A 20,012-nucleotide genomic window follows, 5' to 3' on the forward strand; every position below is an offset into this window, starting at 1 on the left:
GCATAAAAACAAGAATGGTCAGGATGAGAAACAGTTTCTTCCCCTGGGCCTTTGGGCTTCTGAACTCCCTGCTGCGTAATCTTCAGAATGGCTCTGGTCACACATACAAAATGCTGGTGGAACGCAGCAGGCCAGACAGCATCCATCGGAAGAAGCACAGTCGACGTTTCAGGCCGAGACCCTTCGTCAGAACTAACTGAAAGAAGAGATAGTAAGAGATTTGAAAGTGGGAGGGGGAGGGATGGAGCTAAGAGTTGATTGGCAAAAGGGATACAAGGCTGGAGAAGGGAAAGGATCATGGGATGGAAGGCCTAGGGAGAAAGAAAGAAGGGGGGAGCGCCAGAGGAACATGGAGAGCAGGCGAGGAGTTATTGTGAGAGGGACAGAGAGAGGAAAAAAAGGGAAAATAAATAAATAAATAAATAAGGGATGGGGTAAGAAGGGGGGAGGGGCATTAACTGAAGTTAGAGAAGTCAATGTTCATGCCATCAGGTTGGAGGCCACCCAGACAATATATAAGGTGTTGTTCCCATCAGGTTGGAGGCTACCCAGAAGGGTCCAAAACGTCAACTGTGCTTCTTCCTATAGATGCTGCCTGGCCTGCTGCGTTCCACCAGCATTTTGTGTGTGTTGCTTGAATTTCCAGCATCTGCAGATTTCCTCGTGTTTGCGTAATGTCACTGGTTAATCTGTTCCGTACCTTAAAATAGTTAATATTAATGCACTTTAGTTTGTTTTTTATGTGTGATCCACCTGTAGATTTTGTCCTCACCTTCACCTTCATGTTATGGGTACTACTGTGCTTTACACGCTGGTTTGAAAAAACATTGTCTCGTTTCTATATATGGTTATATACATTATATACCTGTATCTAGTTAAATGACAATAAACAACTTGATATGTCACCCTTGGAACCTTGAAATTGAACCCCCCCCCCCCCCCAAGTATCATCCTCACTTTTTGTACTCCTAAGTTTACCTGAGTCAGAAACACTGTGGTTTCAGGTTGCTCTGGTAAGTTAATTAGCTACAAATTTGTCTTCATTGCTGCCATTTGGAAGGAAGTACAAGAGTCTCAGAACTCACACCACCAGATTCAGGAACAGTTATTATCCACCAAACATCAGGCTCTTGAACTAGAGAGTGTAACTTCACTTGCCTCATCACTGAACTGTTCCCACAACCTATGGACTGACTTTCAAGGACTCTTCGTCTCATGTAATTGATATTTATCATTTATTTATTATAATTTTATCGCTTTTATATTCGCACAGTTTTTTGTCCACCCTGTTGAATGTGGTCTTCCATTGGTTCTATTGAGTTTCTTGGATTTACTGTGTATCACATAAGAAAACAAACCTCAGGGTCGTATATGGTGACATATATGTCCTTTGATAATAAATGTACTTTGAACTTGAGCTTTGATTAGCACTGTATTTAGTTACTTTTTGTATTTAGTTAGAATGAACTGATGAGTACAGATCTCTACGAGAGATCAAAATATTGGACCAGGAAGTTCCACAGCTCAGCACATCACCCTCCACGGACTCTGTTTACATTTCTCGTTGCCTCAGTAAAGCTGCCATCATAATCAGACCCCACCCATCCCTGACATTCTCTTTCTCCCCTCACCCAACAGACAGAAGTCTGAAAGCATGTACCACCAGGCTTCTATCCACTGTTATCAAATTCTTCAATATAGTGTAGTCGTTAGCACAATGCCTGCCTGCTGCGTTCACCAGCAACTTTGATGTATGCTGTCTGTAAGGCGTTGGCTTGTTCTCCCTGCGACAGCGTGGGTTTCCTTTGGGTGCTCCGGTTTCCTCCCAGTGTCCAAAGACATACTGATGGTAGGTTATTTGGTCATTTGTAAATTGTCCCATAATTAGGTGAGGGTTAAATTGGGGGGCTGCTTGCAGGCGTGGCTCGATAGACTCCTCCAACCTATTCCACGCTCTTTCTCAACAAAATAAAAATAAGATGGACTCTTGGTCTGGTAATCTGCCTCGTAATATTCTTGCACTTTATCATTTACCTGCACTGCACTTTCTCGGTAGTTTTTACACTTTATTCTGCATTGTTATTGCTTTACCTTGCTCTGCCTCAATGCACTATGGAATGATTGGATGTGTATGAGCAGTAGGCAAGACAAGCTTTTCACTGCATCTCGATAAGTGTGATGATAATAATCCAATACCATCAGATTTCCTTGGTCATGGAACCAAAGGAATTCCTTCTGAAGTTATCAATAAGATTGAAAGAGTACAGAGAAAAGTTACAAGGATGTTGCTGGGACTTAAGGACCTGAATTATAGGGAAAGGCTGAATAAGTTGGGACTCTATTTCCTGGAGGTTGAAAGAAGATGTGATAGACGTATACAAAATTATGAGGGTTAATAATAGGGTAAATACAACCAGTTTTTTTCCACTGTGGTTGGGGAAAGACAAGAACATGTCTTAAGGGTCATGGGTTAAGGGTGAATATTTAGGGGGACGACTTCACTCGGAGGGTCATGAGAGTGTGGAATGAGCTGCCAGCAGAAGTAGTGGATGTGGGTTCCATTGCAACGTTTAAGAGAAGTTTTAAATAAGTACATGGTTGGGAGGGTATGGAGGGCTATGGTCCCAGTGTAGGTTGATGGGAGTAATAATAGTTTGGCACAGACTAAATGGGCTGAAGGGCCTGTTTCTGTGCTGTAAGGTTCTATGACTCTGTGACAGGGGTTCCCAACCTGGGGTCCATGGACCCCTTGGTTAATAGTAAGGCTCCATGGCATAAAAAAACGTTGCAAACCCCTGCCCTATGGTATTTAGTAACATCATTACCCAAACTCACCAAGAAGCTAAAGCAGGAGCCGGATTCCTGCTGCTGCCCGTAGCATAGTGCTTGGCACAACGCTTTATGGAGCAAGTGACCCGGCCCTGCCTGTAAGAAGTTTGTACCTTCTCCCTGTGATGGTACAGCTTTTCTCAGGGTGCTCCGGTTGGTAGGTTAATCGGTCATTGTAAATGGTCCCGTGATTAAGCTGGATTTAAATTGGGAGGTTGCTGAGTGCAGGGCTGGAAGGGCCTGCTCCACGTTGCATGTCGGTAAGATAAAATAAAAAATGGAAGTGCTGAGAGTCGTCAGTAAATGTAAACAATTAGAGTGAAACAGACTTTAAATATTAATATCAAATTGCTAAGTGCTTTTGGGTGTCCTGATATTACAAAAGGATTTTTAGAAACTACAGATCCTGTGACATTCACATTTTAAAATTTCTTAAAGCTGGTGTTAATTTTAAAGCTGATAAAGTGAGTCTAGCTCTCCTTCCTTCTAGTTAAGTGAGTAAAATTTTTGCTGTGATGAACTTGAAATGCCGCGGGTACTAGAAGTATAAATGGGCTTCATCCCCGCTTCAAACCGAGCATCCTCTCTGTCTAACTGAGGGTAGTTTTCTCAGAGCCTGAGAACAGGCTGTCTGCTCGTCAGAGATTCCAATCGTGGAAGATCAGTCCTTCCCCAACACCCACCAAAGTTTGCTGAGAGCAACTCCCAGAGAAAGATACAGGAGCATGTTTTTTTAAAAAATGGGGTGACAGTGTGGAGATACGTCTCCAGAAAAAGGTGTAAGGCATGCCTTCCCTGTTAGTCAGCGGGATACCCTTGGGCAAGGTGTAGCACCTGCTTCGTGTCCCCCCCCCCCCAAAATGGAAAGACCTTAATTGCCCACATCATAGGTCACAACACATGATGATGATGTTTAAAAAAAAAGTCCAGATGAAGGGTCTTGGCCTGAAATGTCAACTGTACTCTTTTCCATAGATGCTGCCTGGCCTGCTGAGTTCTTGCAGCATTTTGTGTGTGTTGCTTGGATTTCCGGCATCTGCAGACTTTCTCTTGTTTCTGATGACAAAAAAAGACTCTTATTAGTTGTAAATAAAAATTTTTAAAGATAGTTGGCCAAGTACATGGATAGGAAAAATTTAAAGAAAAAGAAGGGTAAAGAAAGTTTAGCAACACACATCAAAGTTGCTGGTGAACGCAGCAGGCCAGGCAGCATCTCTAGGAAGAGGTACAGTCGACGTTTCAGGCCGAGACCCTTCGTCAGGACTAACTGAAGGAAGAGTTAGTAAGAGATTTGAAAGTGGGAGGGGGAGGGGGAGATCCAAAATGATAGGAGAAGACAGGAGGGGGAGGGATGGAGCCAAGAGCTGGACAGGTGATTGGCAAAGGGGATATGAGAGGATCATGGGACAGGAGGCCCAGGGAGAAGGAAAAATGGGGGGGAACCCAGAGGATGGGCAAGGGGAATAGTCAGAGGGACAGAGGGAGAGAAAGGAGCGTGACAGAAAGAATATGTGTATAAAAATAAATAACGGATGGGGTATGAGGGGGAGGTGGGGCATTAGCGGAAGTTAGAGAAGTCAATGTTCATGCCATCAGGTTGGAGGCTACCCAGACGGAATATAAGGTGTTGTTCCTCCAACCTGAGTGTGGCTTCATCTTTACAGTAGAGGAAGCCGTGGATAGACATGTCAGAATGGGAATGGGATGTGGAGTTAAAATGCGTGGCCACTGGGAGATCCTGCTTTCTCTGGCAGACAGAGCATAGGTGTTCAGCAAAGCGGTCTCCCAGTCTGCGTCGGGTCTCGCCAATATATAGAAGGCCACATCGGGAGCATCGGACACAGTATATCACCCCAGTCGACTCACAGGTGAAGTGTCGCTTCACCTGGAAGGACTGTCTGGGGCCCTGAATGGTGGTAAGGGAGGAAGTGTAAGGGCATGTGTAGCACTTGTTCCGCTTACAAGGATAAGTGCCAGGAGGGAGATCAGTGGGGAGGGATGGGGGGGACGAATGGACAAGGGAGTCGCGTAGGGAGTGATCCCTGCGGAAAGCAGAGAGAGGGATGGAGGGAAAGATGTGCTTAGTGGTGGGATCCCGTTGGAGGTGGCGGAAGTTACGGAGAATAATATGTTGGACCCGGAGACTGGTGGGGTGGTAGGTGAGGACCAGGGGAACCCTATTCCTAGTGGGGTGGCGGGACGATGGAGTGAGAGCAGATGAGCGTGAAATGGGGGAGATGCGTTTGAGAGCAGAGTTGATGGTGGAGGAAGGGAAGCCCCTTTCTTTAAAAAAGGACAGGGGCTTCCTTTAAAAAAGGAGGACATCTCCCTCGTCCTGGAATGAAAAGCCTCATCCTGAGAGCAGATGCGGCGGAGACGGAGGAATTGCGAGAAGGGGATGGCGTTTTTGCAAGAGACAGGGTGAGAAAAGGAATAGTCCAGATAGCTGTGAGAGTCAGTAGGCTTATAGTAGACATCAGTGGATAAGCTGTCTCCAGAGATAGAGACAGAAAGATCTAGAAAGGGGAGGGAGGTGTCGGAAATGGACCAGGTAAACTTGAGGGCAGGGTGAAAGTTGGAGGCAAAGTTAATAAAGTCAACGAGCTCAGCATGCGTGCAGGAAGCAGCGCCAATGCAGTCGTCGATGTAGCGAAGGAAAAGTGTGGGGCAGATACCAGAATAGGTACGGAACAAAGATTGTTCCACAAAGCCACCAAAAAGGCAGGCATAGCTTGGACCCATACGGGTGCCCATAGCTACACCTTTAGTTTGGAGGAAGTGGGAGGAGCCAAAGGAGAAATTATTAAGAGTAAGGACTAATTCCGCTGGCGGAGCAGAGTGGTAGAGGGGAACTGACTAGGTCTGGAATCCAAAAAGAAGCGGAGAGCTTTGAGACCTTCCTAAAGGGGGATGGAAGTATATAGGGACTGGACATCCATGGTGAAAATAAAGCGGTGGGGGCCAGGGAACTTAAAATCGTCGAAAAGTTTCAGAGTGTGAGAAGTGTCACGAACATAGGTAGGAAGGGATTGAACAAGGGGTGATAAAACCGTGTCGAGGTATGCATAAACGAGTTCGGTGGGGCAGGAGCAAGCTGAGACAATAGGTCTGCCAGGACAGGCAGGTTTGTGGATCTTGGGTAGGAGGTAGAAACGGGAAGTGTGGGGTGTGGGAACTATAAGGTTGGTAGCAGTGGATGGGAGATCCCCTGAGCGGATAAAGTCAGTGATGGTGTGGGAGACAATGGCCTGGTGATCCTTAGTGGGGTCACGATTGAGGGGTAAATAAAAGGAGGTATCCGGGAGTTGTCGCTGTGTCTCGGCAAGGTAGAGGTCAGTACGCCAGACTACAACAGCACCCCCCTTTATCGGCGGGTTTTAGCTTTGTTTGTCACATGCCCATCAAAAAGTACAGTTAAATGCATAGTTTGTGTCAAATCTGATCAGCAGGGATTGTTGCAATGTTTCTGGCAGCTACATAAATCACTAACTCTAAGCTTAATGTCTTTGGATTGTGGGAGGAAACCCAGGCAATCATGGGGGAGAACATACCAACTCCTTACGGGCAGTGGCGGGAATTGAACCCCAGTCAGTGATGGCTGGCAGTGTAAAGCGATGTGCTAACCTCTATGCTACTGTGCCACACACTTCAAATTTGGATTTAGGTTCAGAAGGTTTTAGGCCAAACACTAGCAAACGGGACTAGCTTGGGTGAGGCACCTTAGATAGTATGGATTAGTTGGACCAAAGGGCCTGTTTCCAATGCTCATGACTTCAACGTCTGTCCAACATGGTGTTAGAAGAAACCTCCAAAATATATGTAGAGTTGCTGACCCTTCAGTGTTTGCAGTGAGGGTGGGACCATGGTGAGTATGACCTGAAATGTTGACCCTATCTCTTTCCACAGATGCTGCTTGACCTGTTAAGTTTCTGTGCGATTTCTGTTTTTATTTAGGTCAGGATCTTGGCTCCTTAGGAGGTCATTTAGTGTATCAGTGTTTTGTTTTTATTTTACTTAGAGATACAGGACAGTAACAGGGCCTTTGGCCCAACGAGCCTGCACTGCCCAATTACACCCCCGTGACCAATTGACCGACTAACCAATATGTCTTTTTATGGGGGGTGAGGAGGGGGAACCGGAACAAATCCAGACAGTCATGGGGAGAACGTGCAAACTACTTATCGACAGTGGCGGGAATTGAACAGTAGCTATAATTGCGTTGTGTCAACCGCTATGCTGCTGTGCCACAAACAAGATGCTGTAGATCTGTAGATGCTGGAAAGCCAAGCCACACACACAAAAGCTCCTGCCGAAATGCCAACTGTACCCTTTTCAGCAGACGCTGCCCGGCCTGCTGAGTTCCTCCAGCGTTCTGTGTGCCACACACGGCAGCTCAGACCACGTTGGCCATTGCCTTTTGTTAGAAGTTAAAGGCTGTCTTTTCTTCCACAGGCGCAGACTCCAGCTGAACCCCAACCAGGCCTTCTTTCTGCTGGTGAACCAAAGGAGCATGGTCAGTGTCTCGACCTCCATCTCGGAGATCTACGAGCAGGAGAAGGACGAGGATGGCTTCCTTTACATGGTGTACGCCTCCCAGGAAACCTTTGGATGCTGAGGGTGACCGCAGCGGACTCATGCCGAAGTTCCCTGCATTTCATTAACTGGTCGAGGAAGAGCAAATTTCACTGTGTTTTTAAAAAAGAAAACAAAAAAAGCAAAAGATCAGGATTGCCATCCTGTACTCTGTCACTCACACATACTAAGGTCGCATAGTGTACCAGGGTTATGTAAAACATTGAACAGTCTTCTCTCACCTGTATCTATATGATTGGCAATTGTTTATTTGCTACTTATCGGTCTTTATTTTACTTTATTTTTTTTCATGGTTTTGTAATTAAACAAAAACAAATGTGATTAATGCATGGTCCACCTACCCAAGCAGTGAGGAGTTTTAAGACGTTATTGATGACTGATATGAAATTCTGGAGGCTGGAGACAGAGATTGAGGGATATATATACATAGATACTTATATATATATATTTTAAAAAAGTACCAATGACTTTAGAACTGATTCAAAGTCCATATTGAATATTGGTGCTTACAACACAGAGTGAGGTGTTGGATGGGACAGGGCATGGGGTGAGAGAAATGGTAAAAAGCAACTTGGGACTGCATAATGCTCTTTCCTGGCTTTCACAATCGGCTATTTTATGTAGAATTTGCTTTTAATGCACTTTATAAACAGCACGGGTGTGTAGGAGGACCCATCTACTGTCACAGTGTAGCGTAAACCAAGTCGGTTTTAATGTAGATAATCAGCTCCTGTTAATCGTAACACTATTATAAATTCGTCACTCTAGTTACGTTGCTCTCCAGTTGCATTGGGTAATATTTAATTTTTAATGTAGTTACGGTGCCTGTTAATGTGTGTGTGTGCGTGATAAAAAGGAAATTGCATTCATGGAAATTCTCATAATTGTTGATTTTTATTTCTCCTTTTGGAACAAAATGACATAATTTGCAAAAAAAAATGTCCAATACAAAATTTTTGATTTAAAAAAAAAAGTCCCATGTCTCCTTAATCTATGTTGTATGGTGAAAAGCATAAATTGTCTTTATCTAGGATTTCTAGTTCTTCTAAGGAGCCGGGTACTATCAAGTTTAATGTTATTTCCAGTACACGTGTAAAGGAGAACAAAATAATTGTTACTCCGAATCTGATGTGACACATAAAGAAATACAATAAGATAAAAAAAAATACAATAATAATAAAGAACACAATAATCATAAAAACACAATAAATATAAAGACATAAGATAGCTTATATAGACATAGATTGTATGGCTGTAGAATGACACTAGGCACAGGGGTATCTGTACATTAAGGTGACTCTGACTGGAAATGATAAAGTAGCATTGGTTGGGGGTGTGGAGGGGTGGGTTAGTGGGTGGAGGTGTTGATCAGCCTTACTGCTTGGGGAAAGTAGCTGTTTTTGAGTCTGGCAGTTCTGCAGTGGATGATAGTGTAGCTTCCTCCCTGCTGAGAGTGGGACAAACACACCACGAACAGAGTGTGTGGGATCCTCATGGTTATTGGCCCTTTTCCAGCACCTTTTTTATATATATCATTGATGGTGGGTAAGCTGGTGCCCCTGATGCAGGACAGGGAGTGAACAGTTACAACCCCACTGTCCAGGGAAGTCTTAGGTTTTATCATCTACTGTATCTGGTGCAGAACTCATTGAGAGCTGATGCAGATTGGAAACCTCATTCCATTTAGTTAGCCTTCAAACTGATGGCATAAACATTGATTTTTCTAACTTTCAGTAATTTCTACCCCCCCCCTTCCATTCCCCACTCTGGCTTCCCTCTTGCCCTTTCTCCCGTGGTCCTCTGTCCTCAATCAGATTCCTCCTTCTTCAGCCCTTTCCTCCTTCCACCTTTCACCTCCCAGCTTACTTCATCTCTCCTTTCCCCACTCACCTACCTTCCTGCTCACCTGGCTTCACCTCTCACCTGCCTATTTGAACTCTTTCCCTTTCCCTCCCCCACCTTCTTATTCTGGTTTCTTCCCCCTTCTTTCCCAGTCCTGATAAAGGGACTCATCTGATGTTTCAGACCATTTATTCCCTTCTGTAGGTGCCGCCTAATCTGACCAGGCAGCATCTAAGGAAAAAAGTTTAGTCGACATTTCGGGCCAAAACCCTTCAGAAGGACTGGAGGAAAAAAGCTGAGGAGTAGATTTGAGAGGTGAGGGGAGAGGAGATAGAATCACCAGGTGATAGATGAAACTTGGAGAGGGAGGGATGAAGCAAAGAGCTAGGAAGTTGATTGTTGGGAGAGACGGAAGGCCATGGAAGAAAGAAGAAAGGGGGAGGGGGAGTGAGGAGCACCAGAGGGAGGCGATGGGCAGGCGAGGAGATAACATGAGAGAGGGACAAGGGGTAGGGAAATGGTGAAGGGGGTGGGCGCATTAATGGAAGTTTGAGAAATCGATGTTCATGCCATCAGGTTGGAGGCTACCCAAACGAAATACAAGGTGTTGTTCCTCCAACCTGAGTGTAGCCTTATGCTGCCAGTAGAGGAGGCCATGGATGGACATAATCGGAATGGGAATGGGAAGTGGAATTAAAATGGGTGGCCACCGGGAGATCCTGCTTGTTCTGGCAAATGGAGCGTAGATACTCAGCAAAGCGGTCTCCCAATCTACTTCGGGTCTCACCGACATACTGTACAGGACACACCAGGAGCACCAGACACAGTGTATGACCCCAACAGACTCAAAGGTTAAGTGTCGCCTCACTGGAAGGACTGTTTGGGGCCCTGTATGGTAATGAGGGAGGAGGTGTAGGGGCAGGTGTAGCACCTATTCTGCTTGCAAGGATAAGTGCCAGGAGGGAGATCAGTGGGGAGGGATGAATGGACAAGGGAGTTGTGCAGGGAGGGATGAATGGACAAGGGAGTTGTGCAGGGAGTGATCCCTGCGGAAAGCAGAAAGTGGGGGGAGATATATTTGTGGTGGTATCCAGTTGGAGATAGCTGAAGTTACGGAGAATTACCTTTCCTGGAGGTAGCAAACCAGAGCGGCACACAGGGCTCTAAATTCAACCTCACCGACATCACGTTCATCAACCTTTGTACTCAATGCCCTGATTTATGAAGGTTGATGAACCGAAGTCTCCTTTTAACAATCCTACCTACTTGTGATGCCACTTTCAAGGAATTATGGATCTGTATTCACAGGTCCCATTGTTTTACCGCACACCTCACTGCCCTACTATTCACCGTATAAGTCCTCCCAAAATACAGCACCTTACACTTGTCTGCATTAAATTCCATCTGCCATTTTTCAGCCCACCTTCCCAGCTGGTCCAGATCCCACTGGAAAGTTTGATAGTCTTCCTCGCTGTCTGCTATGCCCCAATACACAAATTCACTGATCCAATTTACTATATTATCATTCAAATTGCAATGGACCTAGCACTGATCCTTGCAGCACACTACTGGTCACAGGCCTCCAGTTAGAACGACAATCATCTACTACCAATCCCTGGGTTCTCTCACTAAGCCAGGGGTTCCCAACCTGGTGTCTGTGGACCCTTGGTTAATGGTAGGAGTCCGTGGCATAAAAAATGTTGGGAACCCCTGTGCTAAGCCTATGATTAAGAAACAGCAACACATTCCCAGCTGAGGATGAGGTGTGACTTGGAGGCAAACCTGCAAGTGGTGGTGGTGTCCCCAGTTGCTTGGTGGTAGAGGTCATGGTATTGGGAGGTACTGTCAGAGAAGGTATCCAGTTGTTGTGGTGTGCTTTGTGGAGATTGTAAGCAGTTTTAGGCTCCATATCTAAGAAGGGCTGTGCTGACATTGGAGAGAGTCCAGAGAAAGCTTTTGAGAATAATCCCGGGATTGGAAAGATTAACATACAAGGAGCCTCTGATGCTCTGGGTCTGTATTCGCTGGAGTTTAGAAGAATGGGGGGGGGGGCGGGGTGTACAGGATATTGAAGGGCTTGGATGCGGAAAGTATGTTTATAATAGTGGGAGAGAGCAGGACCAGAGGGCACAGTCTCAGAATAGAAAGATGTTCCTTTAGAACAGAGATGAGGAGGAACTATCTTTAGCCCGAAGGTGGTGAATCTGTGGAATTCATTGCCATAGACAGCTGTGGAGGCCAAGTCATTGGCTGTATTTGAAGTGGAGGTTGATAGGTTCTTGATTAGTGAGGTTGTCAAAAGTTACAGGGAGATGGCAGCAGAATGGGGTCGAGAAGGTAATAAGTCAGCAACGATGAAATAGGGGAGCAGACTTGACAGGACAATTGGCCTAATTCTGCTCCTATATCTTATGACCTTATGCAGAATGTCCCTTCACTAGTACTCCTAGTAAAGGGGGGGGGGGGGTACCAGCCACGTGGCTTGCTTTATCCTGCATGGAACATAGTTTCTGAAGTGTTATATCTGCATTCATCCAGCTGGGAATTCCAGCGGAAAGCATTCTATTGCACTCCTGACTTGTTTTTTGCTTCTTGTAGAAAGTAGAAAAAACTTTGGAATATCAAGAGCAGGGCACCATGGTAGGGTAGCAGTTAGTGCAACAGTATTACAGATCTAGGCATTTCTGAGCTCAGAGTTCCATTCCGGCTGCATCTGTAAGGAGTCTGCATGTTCTCCCTGTGACTCTGTGGATTTCCTCTGGGGGCTCTGGTTTCCTCCAGAGTGCAAAGATGTACTGCTGATTGTAAATTGTCCTGTGATTAGGCTAGTTTTAAACAGGTAAGTTGCTGGGCAGTGAGGTTCGTTGGGCTGGAAGAGCCCGTTCTGTGCAGTATCACAAAGTACAAAAAGTAACTAAAAATAATGAAAACAAGTGACAAGATACCAAGCCTCTGAACTGTTCCTCCTGTCACAGTAATTACGCGACTGGTTTCTGGGCTTGGAAAAGTGTATTGGGCGGAGTGATGTATTTATTCTTAAATTAGGCTTATTTGTCACATGTACAGTGAAATGTGTCATCTGCGTCAAATCAGTTAACTATGCTGGGGGCAGCCCACAAGTGTCGCCACACTTTTGATGCCAACATGGCATGCCCACAGCTTAGTAACCACAACCATGCATTTTGGAATGTGGGGGGAAACCGGAAGAGCCAGAGAATAGCCACGGGTAGAATGTACAAACTCTTCACAGACTGGCGGGAATTGAACTCCGATCTGCTGTAAAGTGTTGTGTTAGACACTACACTACTGTGCAGTTAGTCTCCGTTTATTTTATTTATTTGAGATGCAGTGCAGAATAGGCCCTTCCATCCACACTGCCCAATTTAATCCTAGTCTAATTATGGGACAATTTACAATAACCAATTAACCTACCAACTGATACATCTTCCGACTGTGGGAGGAAACCGGCGCACCAGGAGAAAACCCATGCTGACATGGGGAGAACGTACAAACTCCTTACAGGGTCACATCCACCATAAAGGCATTGTGCTAACCGATACACTACCGTGCCGCCCCAGGAGGTGGTAATTGCCTACAACACATGCTCAGTATAAGTGTCACTTACCACATCAGCCTGTGCCTTGATCTTGTGAGGGACAGGTGTACGCAGCTTCATCTCCTGAGGATTTGTAAATGAAATGGAATACTTGCGCAGTGAGCAACGAACGCCCACAGTCTGACTTTGTGATGGAGCAGAGGTCACAGATGAAGCAGCTAAAGATGCTCTGGCCCAGAACATCGCCCAACCATTTTCATAACAAGAAGATGTTTACATTATCCAGCCTCTCAATATTATAATCCTTGGGAATATAACTTTGTTGTCCTCATTACAAGTCAAGGATGAAGAGAAAGATATAGAGCAAGCGTATGAAAGAATATCATGTACACTCTAGAAATGTTCCCCAGTGACATTTATAGTGGTCCACATCCACTTGAACTATTTTTAAAGCAAGTGTTGATGACTGCCACTCAAACTGCCCTCTTAACCAAAGAATTTGCTCATAAGATGATAAAGACATTTGGTCCATTGAGTTTGCTCCATCATTCCATCATGGCTGATGTATTATCCGTCTCAACTCCACTCTTCTGCCTTCTCCCTGCAACATTTGATGCCCTTACTAATCACAAACCTATCAATCTCCATTTTAAATACACCCAATGACATGGCTGCCATTGCCATCTGTGACAATGAATTCCATAGATTCACCATCCTCTGCCTAAACTCCTGACACATTTCAAATTATAGTTGGAGACCAGGCTTGTTTGAAGAAAATGGTGCCCAATTATCACCAGCATATAACCTATAGCACCAGAGGTCCCAACATACTAGACCATTGCTACACTAAGATGAGGAATGCCTGCTGGTCCTTGCCCAGACCGCATTTTGGTAAATCAGATCATTTGGCTGTCCTCCTCTTACCTGCATACAGGCAAAGCCTAAAAAGAAAGGCTCCAGAGATCAGGAAAACTGTAAGGTGATTGTGGGGAGAGAGGAAAGGCTACAGGATTGCTTTGAGTCAGTGGACTGGGCTGTATTCAATTACTCATCTAGAGATCTGAATGAATACACCATGGTTGTAATGGACTTTATTAAAACAGCTGTAGATGTGTGTCCCCACTAAATGATTGAGTCTTCCTCAATCAGAAGCCCTGGATGAACCATAAGATCTGGAATTTGCTGAGGGTATGATCTCCGGAAAGCCATCTCATGGGTGAAATGGAGATTCTGGGACCAAACAGATCAAGGGATGCTTGACAGCTGTGGCAGGGCTTGAATGCTATCATTGCCTACAAAGTTAAATCAAGCAACCTGGGAGACATCAAGGCTTCGCTTCCAGATGAGTTCAATGCCTTCCATGCTCACTTTGACTGTCAGAACATGGCGAGCTTTCACGAACCCCCATACCTTCCAATGATCCCTTAATCCAGGCCATCCTATTTTCTTGCTGCTGCTACAGGTAGATGGCTTGCACCACCAGGTTCAAGAACATTTACTACCCCTTAACCTTCAAGCTCTTGAACTAAGGGGATAACACCACTCACTTGCCCATCCATTGAGATGTTCCCACAACCTATGATCTCACTTTAAGGACTCTTTATCTCATGTTCTTATCATTTATTGCTATTTAATTATATTTGCATTTGCACAGTTTGTTGTCTTCTGCATTCTGGTTGATCTTTCGTTGATCCTTTTATAGATACTAATCTAGATTTGCTGAGTATGCCCATAGGCAAATGAATCTCAGGGTTGCACATGGTGACAAACAAGTACTTTGATAATAAATTTACTTTGAACTTTTATATAAAAGAAATCCTTCTCGTCTGTTCTAAGAGGATGTTGTGAGGCTGTGGCCTCCGGTCCTAGACTCCCTCATAATAGGAAACTTGCTCTCCACACTCTCTGTTCTAATGGAATTGTCTTATTCTGATGGACTCTTATATCTTAAGAAAAACATTCCATTACATGGGATAATAATGTGAACTAAAAAATTCAGAGAAAAGCTTTTGATCAACTTTATCAATAGCATCTTTCAATCATTTTGGGATGTAGAGCAGAGTGTGGTATAACACAAGATTGTAAGGAAGATGATGTATTGTACAGTTAATGATTGACAATACTTTATCCCATTTATCACAGACACAGGCGGCACACATACACACACACACACACAGACACACATTTTTGCAGCAAGACCAACTCCACTTCCCATTATGATGAACAGCTGACCAGATGTTACATTAACCCAACAGAAAAGACAACCCTTCACCTGGCATTTATGTAACTCAGCCATTAAGACTGGTTTTCCTGAGCCCCTTGATAGCAGTGTTGGAAGTTCCTGCCTTGTGACTCAAACTAGAAAACACCTGAGAAAAAGGAAATGTGTTCACATTCTGTGGGAGCCCTTGTATTTAGAGACCCACCATCAGGTAACGTATTGCAAAAGGAAACGTGTACAAATACAAATACTGAGCCAGAAGTACCTGAACTCTCAGGCCGGTATTGTTCCAGTGAAATGCCCCTTTGTTGTTCAGAATTAGAAAATAAAATTAAGGACAACTTTAAAAAAAACATATTCTATAACATTTCATGTTGACTGCAATCTGAACTTAAAAATCTTCCTGTGTTTTCAGCTCTGTTAAAAACAAATACATTTTAAGTGATTGAATCCTGCAATCCGTTGCTGCCCCACAATAGGTACATCAGTTAACGATGCCCTTAGCAACAGTATCTTTCGTACAAAATAACATCAGGAACTTCCGTGTTAATAAGTGGGTGCTAATGGTCCTTTAAGAAAGAATGACGTGTGCTTCTTTCCCATCCTTGGATTTTAAATGAAGTCCCTTGACAAGATGATACTCTCTCCGTAAGAAGGCGTAGAAATAATCAGAAACCAACAGAATCTGTGGAAGAATGAGACATAACCAGTCAATACAAAAGTGTTAAATACCAATGCCTCAAACTACACAGATAAAAGTTAAAAAAAAATGCTGGTGAACGCAGCAGGCCAGGCAGCATCTATAGGAAGAGGTACAGTCGACGTGTTGGGCCGGCCTCGGCTCGAAACGTCAACTGTACCTCTTCCTATAGATGCTGCCTGGCCTGGTGAATGTGTTGCTTCAATTTCCAGCATCTGCAGATTTCCTCGTGTTTGCTAAAGATTTAAAACAGGTAATGCTGTACACACGTATGCACATGTCCTTTGCTTTAACTAATGCTCTGATAGGAAGGTCATGAGTTATGGGTGAGAGATGAAACGTTTAAGAGGAACATGATTGGATCTTTTTCACTTAGAGCAGGGGTTCCCGATTTTTTTATGCCATGGACAAATAAGCAAGGGATCTGTGGACCCCAGGTTGGGAACTCCTGACTTAGGTTAGTCAGCATCTATGGAAAGAAATAGAGGTCGCAGGTTTAGAGTGGAGGTTAAATATTCCAAGTGGAATTTGAGGGGGAGCTTCTTTACTCAGAGGGTAGTGAGAGTGTAGAACAAGCAGCCAGCAGAAATGGTAAACGCAGATTTGATTTCAACATTTAAGAGAAATTTGGATAGGAAGGGGATGGTTCAGGCGCTGTTCGTCAATGGGACTTGGTAGATCAATAGGTTGGCATGGACCAGACGGGCCATAGGACCTCTTTTTGTGCTTTAGTGTTTCATGACTCTATAAATTGCTGTTATAAAGTTTGTAACCATTATTACCCATCACTATTAAAATAAATTAAGTGTTCCAGGGTGCTATTCAAGTTGGGTGAGGTGCTTGCAATGTTTTACAAGATCATGAATGCAGCTCCGAGAATACTTAAGCGGCTCATCAACATCCAGTATAACACATCAGTCCTGATGAAAGGGTCTTGGCCCAAAATGTTGACTGTTTATTCCTTTCCATAGAAGCTGTATTTTGTGTGTTACTCTGGATTTCTAGCATCTGTAGAATCTTGTGTTGACATAAACTCTGCTGCCTGCAATTCCCCTCCATGTCACACATTATTCTGACCTGGAAATAGGTCATTAGTTCATAGGCAGATCCTGAAACACTCTACCCAACACTATTGCCGGCATACAACGACTGCAGCAGACCGAAGTAGTTGCTCACCACTGCAATCTCAAGCTCAATTAGGAATGGCAATAAATGTAGTCCTCTGCAATTAAGACCATAAGACATTGGAGCAGAATCCGGCCATTCAGCCTATCAAGTCTGTTCTATCATTCCAATTTAGGGACGGCACGGCAGTGTAGTGGTTAGTACAACACTTTACAGTACAGGCATTCCATGTTCAATTCCCACCGCTGTCTGTAAGGGGTTTGTATGTTCTCCCCGTGACTGCATGAGTTTCCTCTGGCTGCTCCAGTTTCCACCCACAGTCCAAAGACGAACCGGTTGGTAGGTAAATTGTCCTGTGATGAAGGTAGTACTAAAATCCGGGGAGGGCTGGGTGGCACAGCTCGAAGGGCTGAAAAAGACCTACTTCGTGCTGTGCCTTAATAAAAAAACATGGCCAAATTTATTATGCCCCTCAACCCCATTCTACTGATCAAGAACCTATCAACCTCTGCTTTAAATACCCAACAATGACTTGGTACCACAGCTGTCTGTGGTAATGAATTCCATAGGCTCACCACCCTCTGAAATTCCTCTCATCTCTGTTATAAAGGGAAGGCTTCTATTCTGATGCTGTGCCCTCTGGTCCTTGAGTCTTCTACTATTGGAAACATTCTCTCAATATCCACTCTGTCCAGGTCTTTCAATATTCAAAAGGATTGCAATTTTTCTAAACTCCAAGTACTGACCCAGAGCTATCAATCAAGTGCATTTGCAGAAACACAAACAAAAACAGACTTGCTCTGCTGTATTTATTACTCAAAAGTAAAGCATGCACAAGATGACACCAAGCAAATAACCCTGAAATGGATACATCATCCAATCTGTCTAGCACAACACCCTCTGGTTTGTACCTATAGGTTCTTTCAAAACATATATCTGACTTGATCCCAATGCGTACAGTGTCAGGTCCTATAGGACTCCAGTCTGCATACAACACAAATGACAAGCACCCTTCCTCATCTCATGAGAGTGGGGAAAATGCACAGACAATTACTCTCCCACTTACCCAGACAAACCTTCTCTGATATCAATCCAATGGGCTCAACAATTACAGCAAACCCCCGCAATACTAGGGCCAAGTTACGTTCTTAGAAAATGCTCCATATCATGACTTTCCCTAACATGAAGCCATGTTAAGCAGTTTATTAAGTTCTCCCCCACCCTACTCATAAATTTTGAGAGAGCAAATTCTAACACTGTTTCTCAAATTTTTGGCTAGGGAATTCTGTGACCCGAACACCAGGATCCCCTATCCTCTTACCTGCCCAACATTAAATGCCAAGGTAATGGCATAGTAGAAGTTGGAATTTGCACTTCCAGAATAGATCCAAAGATGCCACAAAACTGGGAACAACACAGATGAGGAGATCAGCATGCACGATACCACAAAGATGTTCCGAAGGACTGAAAAGTACAAACAATTTTAGAATCAGAATGAATTTTATTAACACTGATGCCATGAAGTTGGTTATACAGTAGCAGTACAATGCAATAAAAATAAAAATTACTGTGCAATAAGAAAGCAAGGTAGTGAGGTAGTGTTCATGGGTTCATCGATTGCTCAGAAACCTGATGGCAGAGGGGAGTAAGTTGTTCCTAAAATGTTGAGTGACCCCCTCAGGCTCTTGTACCTCACTCCTCATGGTAGCAATGAGAAGAGGATATGTTCTGGATGGTGAAGGCCCTTAAGGATGGATGCTGCCTTCTTGAGACACATTCTTTTGAAGATATCTTCAATGATGGAGTTGGTTGAGTCTGCAACTCCCTACAGCTTTATTCAATTGTGTGCCTTGGACCCTCCGTACTAGGCGATGATGCAACTAGTCAAAATGCTCTCCACGATACAGCTGTAGACACTGCTAGGGTCTTTGGTAACGTACCAAATCTCCTCAAAATTCTACTGAAATGTAGTCACTGATGTGCCTTCTTTGTAATTGCATCAATATTGGATAAATCATCTGAGATGTTGACGTCCCGTAACTTGAAGCTGCTCGCCTTTTCCATAGTTTATCTGGCTTCTTTAATTTAAATACTGAAGCAAGAGGCAATCAATCTCAGTCCTACTATAGCCAACAGGAGAGGTTACTGTATCTTTCCTTTGCATAATTGCAATGCTGCAGATTTGCACTGAATTTGATCAGAGCTTGAGAGATAAGCCTGCTGCTCACCAACATGACAGTACATCATAACCGAAAAGCCATTTGCTTTACTCAACAGACTTGAAGGATAACTGTTTCTGCTTTGCTAGAATGTAAAAGGTTCAAAGATGAGCATTTAGGTCACTTGACCATGAAAGAAAAACAAACTTATTAGCCTGTTTATTTTATTGGAATTGGTTTATTATTGTCACGTGTACCAAGATACAGTGAAAAGCTTGCCTTGAATTCTGTTCATACAGATCAAATCATTACACAGTGCATTGAGCTAATATAGGGTAAAACAATAGTAATGCAGAATAAAATGTACAATACTGAGCAAAAATCTTAGGCACCCTAGATTTTTTTATATGATTTCAGATGGTATGGTCTCCAGAGTCCTGATCTCAACATCATCGAGACTGTCTGGGATTACCTGGAGAGACAGGAGCAACCGAGGCAGCCAAAGTCTGCAGAAGGACGCTCTCCCTGTGACCATGTGGGTTTCCTCCAGGTGCTCCAGTTTCTTCCCACAGTCCAAAGGTGTACTGGTTGGTAAGTTAACTGATCACTGTAAATTGTCCCATGATTGGGCTAGTGTTAAATCAGAGGAATGTGGTCTGTGCAGCTTGAGGAGCTGGAAGGGCTGGAAAGGCCTACTCTGCACTGTATCCCCATAGATAAAACAGCGGCAAGTTCTCCAAGATGCTTGGAACAATCTACCAACCAATTTTCTTATAAAACTGCACGACAATGTACCTAAGAGAATTGATGCAGTTTTAGAGGCAAAGGGTGGTCATACCAAATATTAATTTGATTTAGATTTTTTACTCTTTACTGCTCTTTATAGTAAATTTTTTGATATTTAGAAATGTTTCATTTCATTATTTTTGAAAGCCTCTTCACTTTCTAGAGTTTTTTTTACATGGCTCTAAGACTTTGGCACAGTAT

The 20,012-nt window shown here is 43.9% G+C and overlaps 2 protein-coding genes across 3 annotated transcripts in view; one reads left to right on the plus strand and one right to left on the minus strand.

Moving 5' to 3' along the window:
- The window catches only part of LOC134342694 (microtubule-associated proteins 1A/1B light chain 3A), a 46,371-nt gene extending 37,984 nt beyond the window's left edge, over positions 1-8,387 (plus strand). Inside the window, exon 4 of the mRNA XM_063041125.1 lies at positions 7,282-8,387. Coding sequence (XP_062897195.1) covers positions 7,282-7,444 — 163 coding nt within the window. The 3' untranslated portion in view covers positions 7,445-8,387. The remainder of the gene's footprint in view (positions 1-7,281) is intronic.
- A 5,053-nt stretch (positions 8,388-13,440) lies between these two features.
- The window catches only part of pigu (phosphatidylinositol glycan anchor biosynthesis, class U), a 66,155-nt gene continuing 59,583 nt past the window's right edge, over positions 13,441-20,012 (minus strand). The window contains exons 11-12 of one of the 2 annotated variants that reach the window (XM_063041123.1): positions 18,188-18,330; positions 13,441-15,726 (exon numbers count right to left, since the gene is read on the minus strand). In XM_063041123.1, the coding sequence (XP_062897193.1) occupies positions 15,613-15,726; positions 18,188-18,330 (257 nt within the window). In that variant the 3' untranslated portion in view covers positions 13,441-15,612. The remainder of the gene's footprint in view (positions 15,727-18,187; positions 18,331-20,012) is intronic. The other variant, XM_063041122.1, reaches the window with a different exon arrangement.

This window comes from Mobula hypostoma, chromosome 2 (genome assembly GCF_963921235.1).
Source record: "Mobula hypostoma chromosome 2, sMobHyp1.1, whole genome shotgun sequence".
Classification (NCBI taxonomy): domain Eukaryota; kingdom Metazoa; phylum Chordata; class Chondrichthyes; order Myliobatiformes; family Myliobatidae; genus Mobula; species Mobula hypostoma.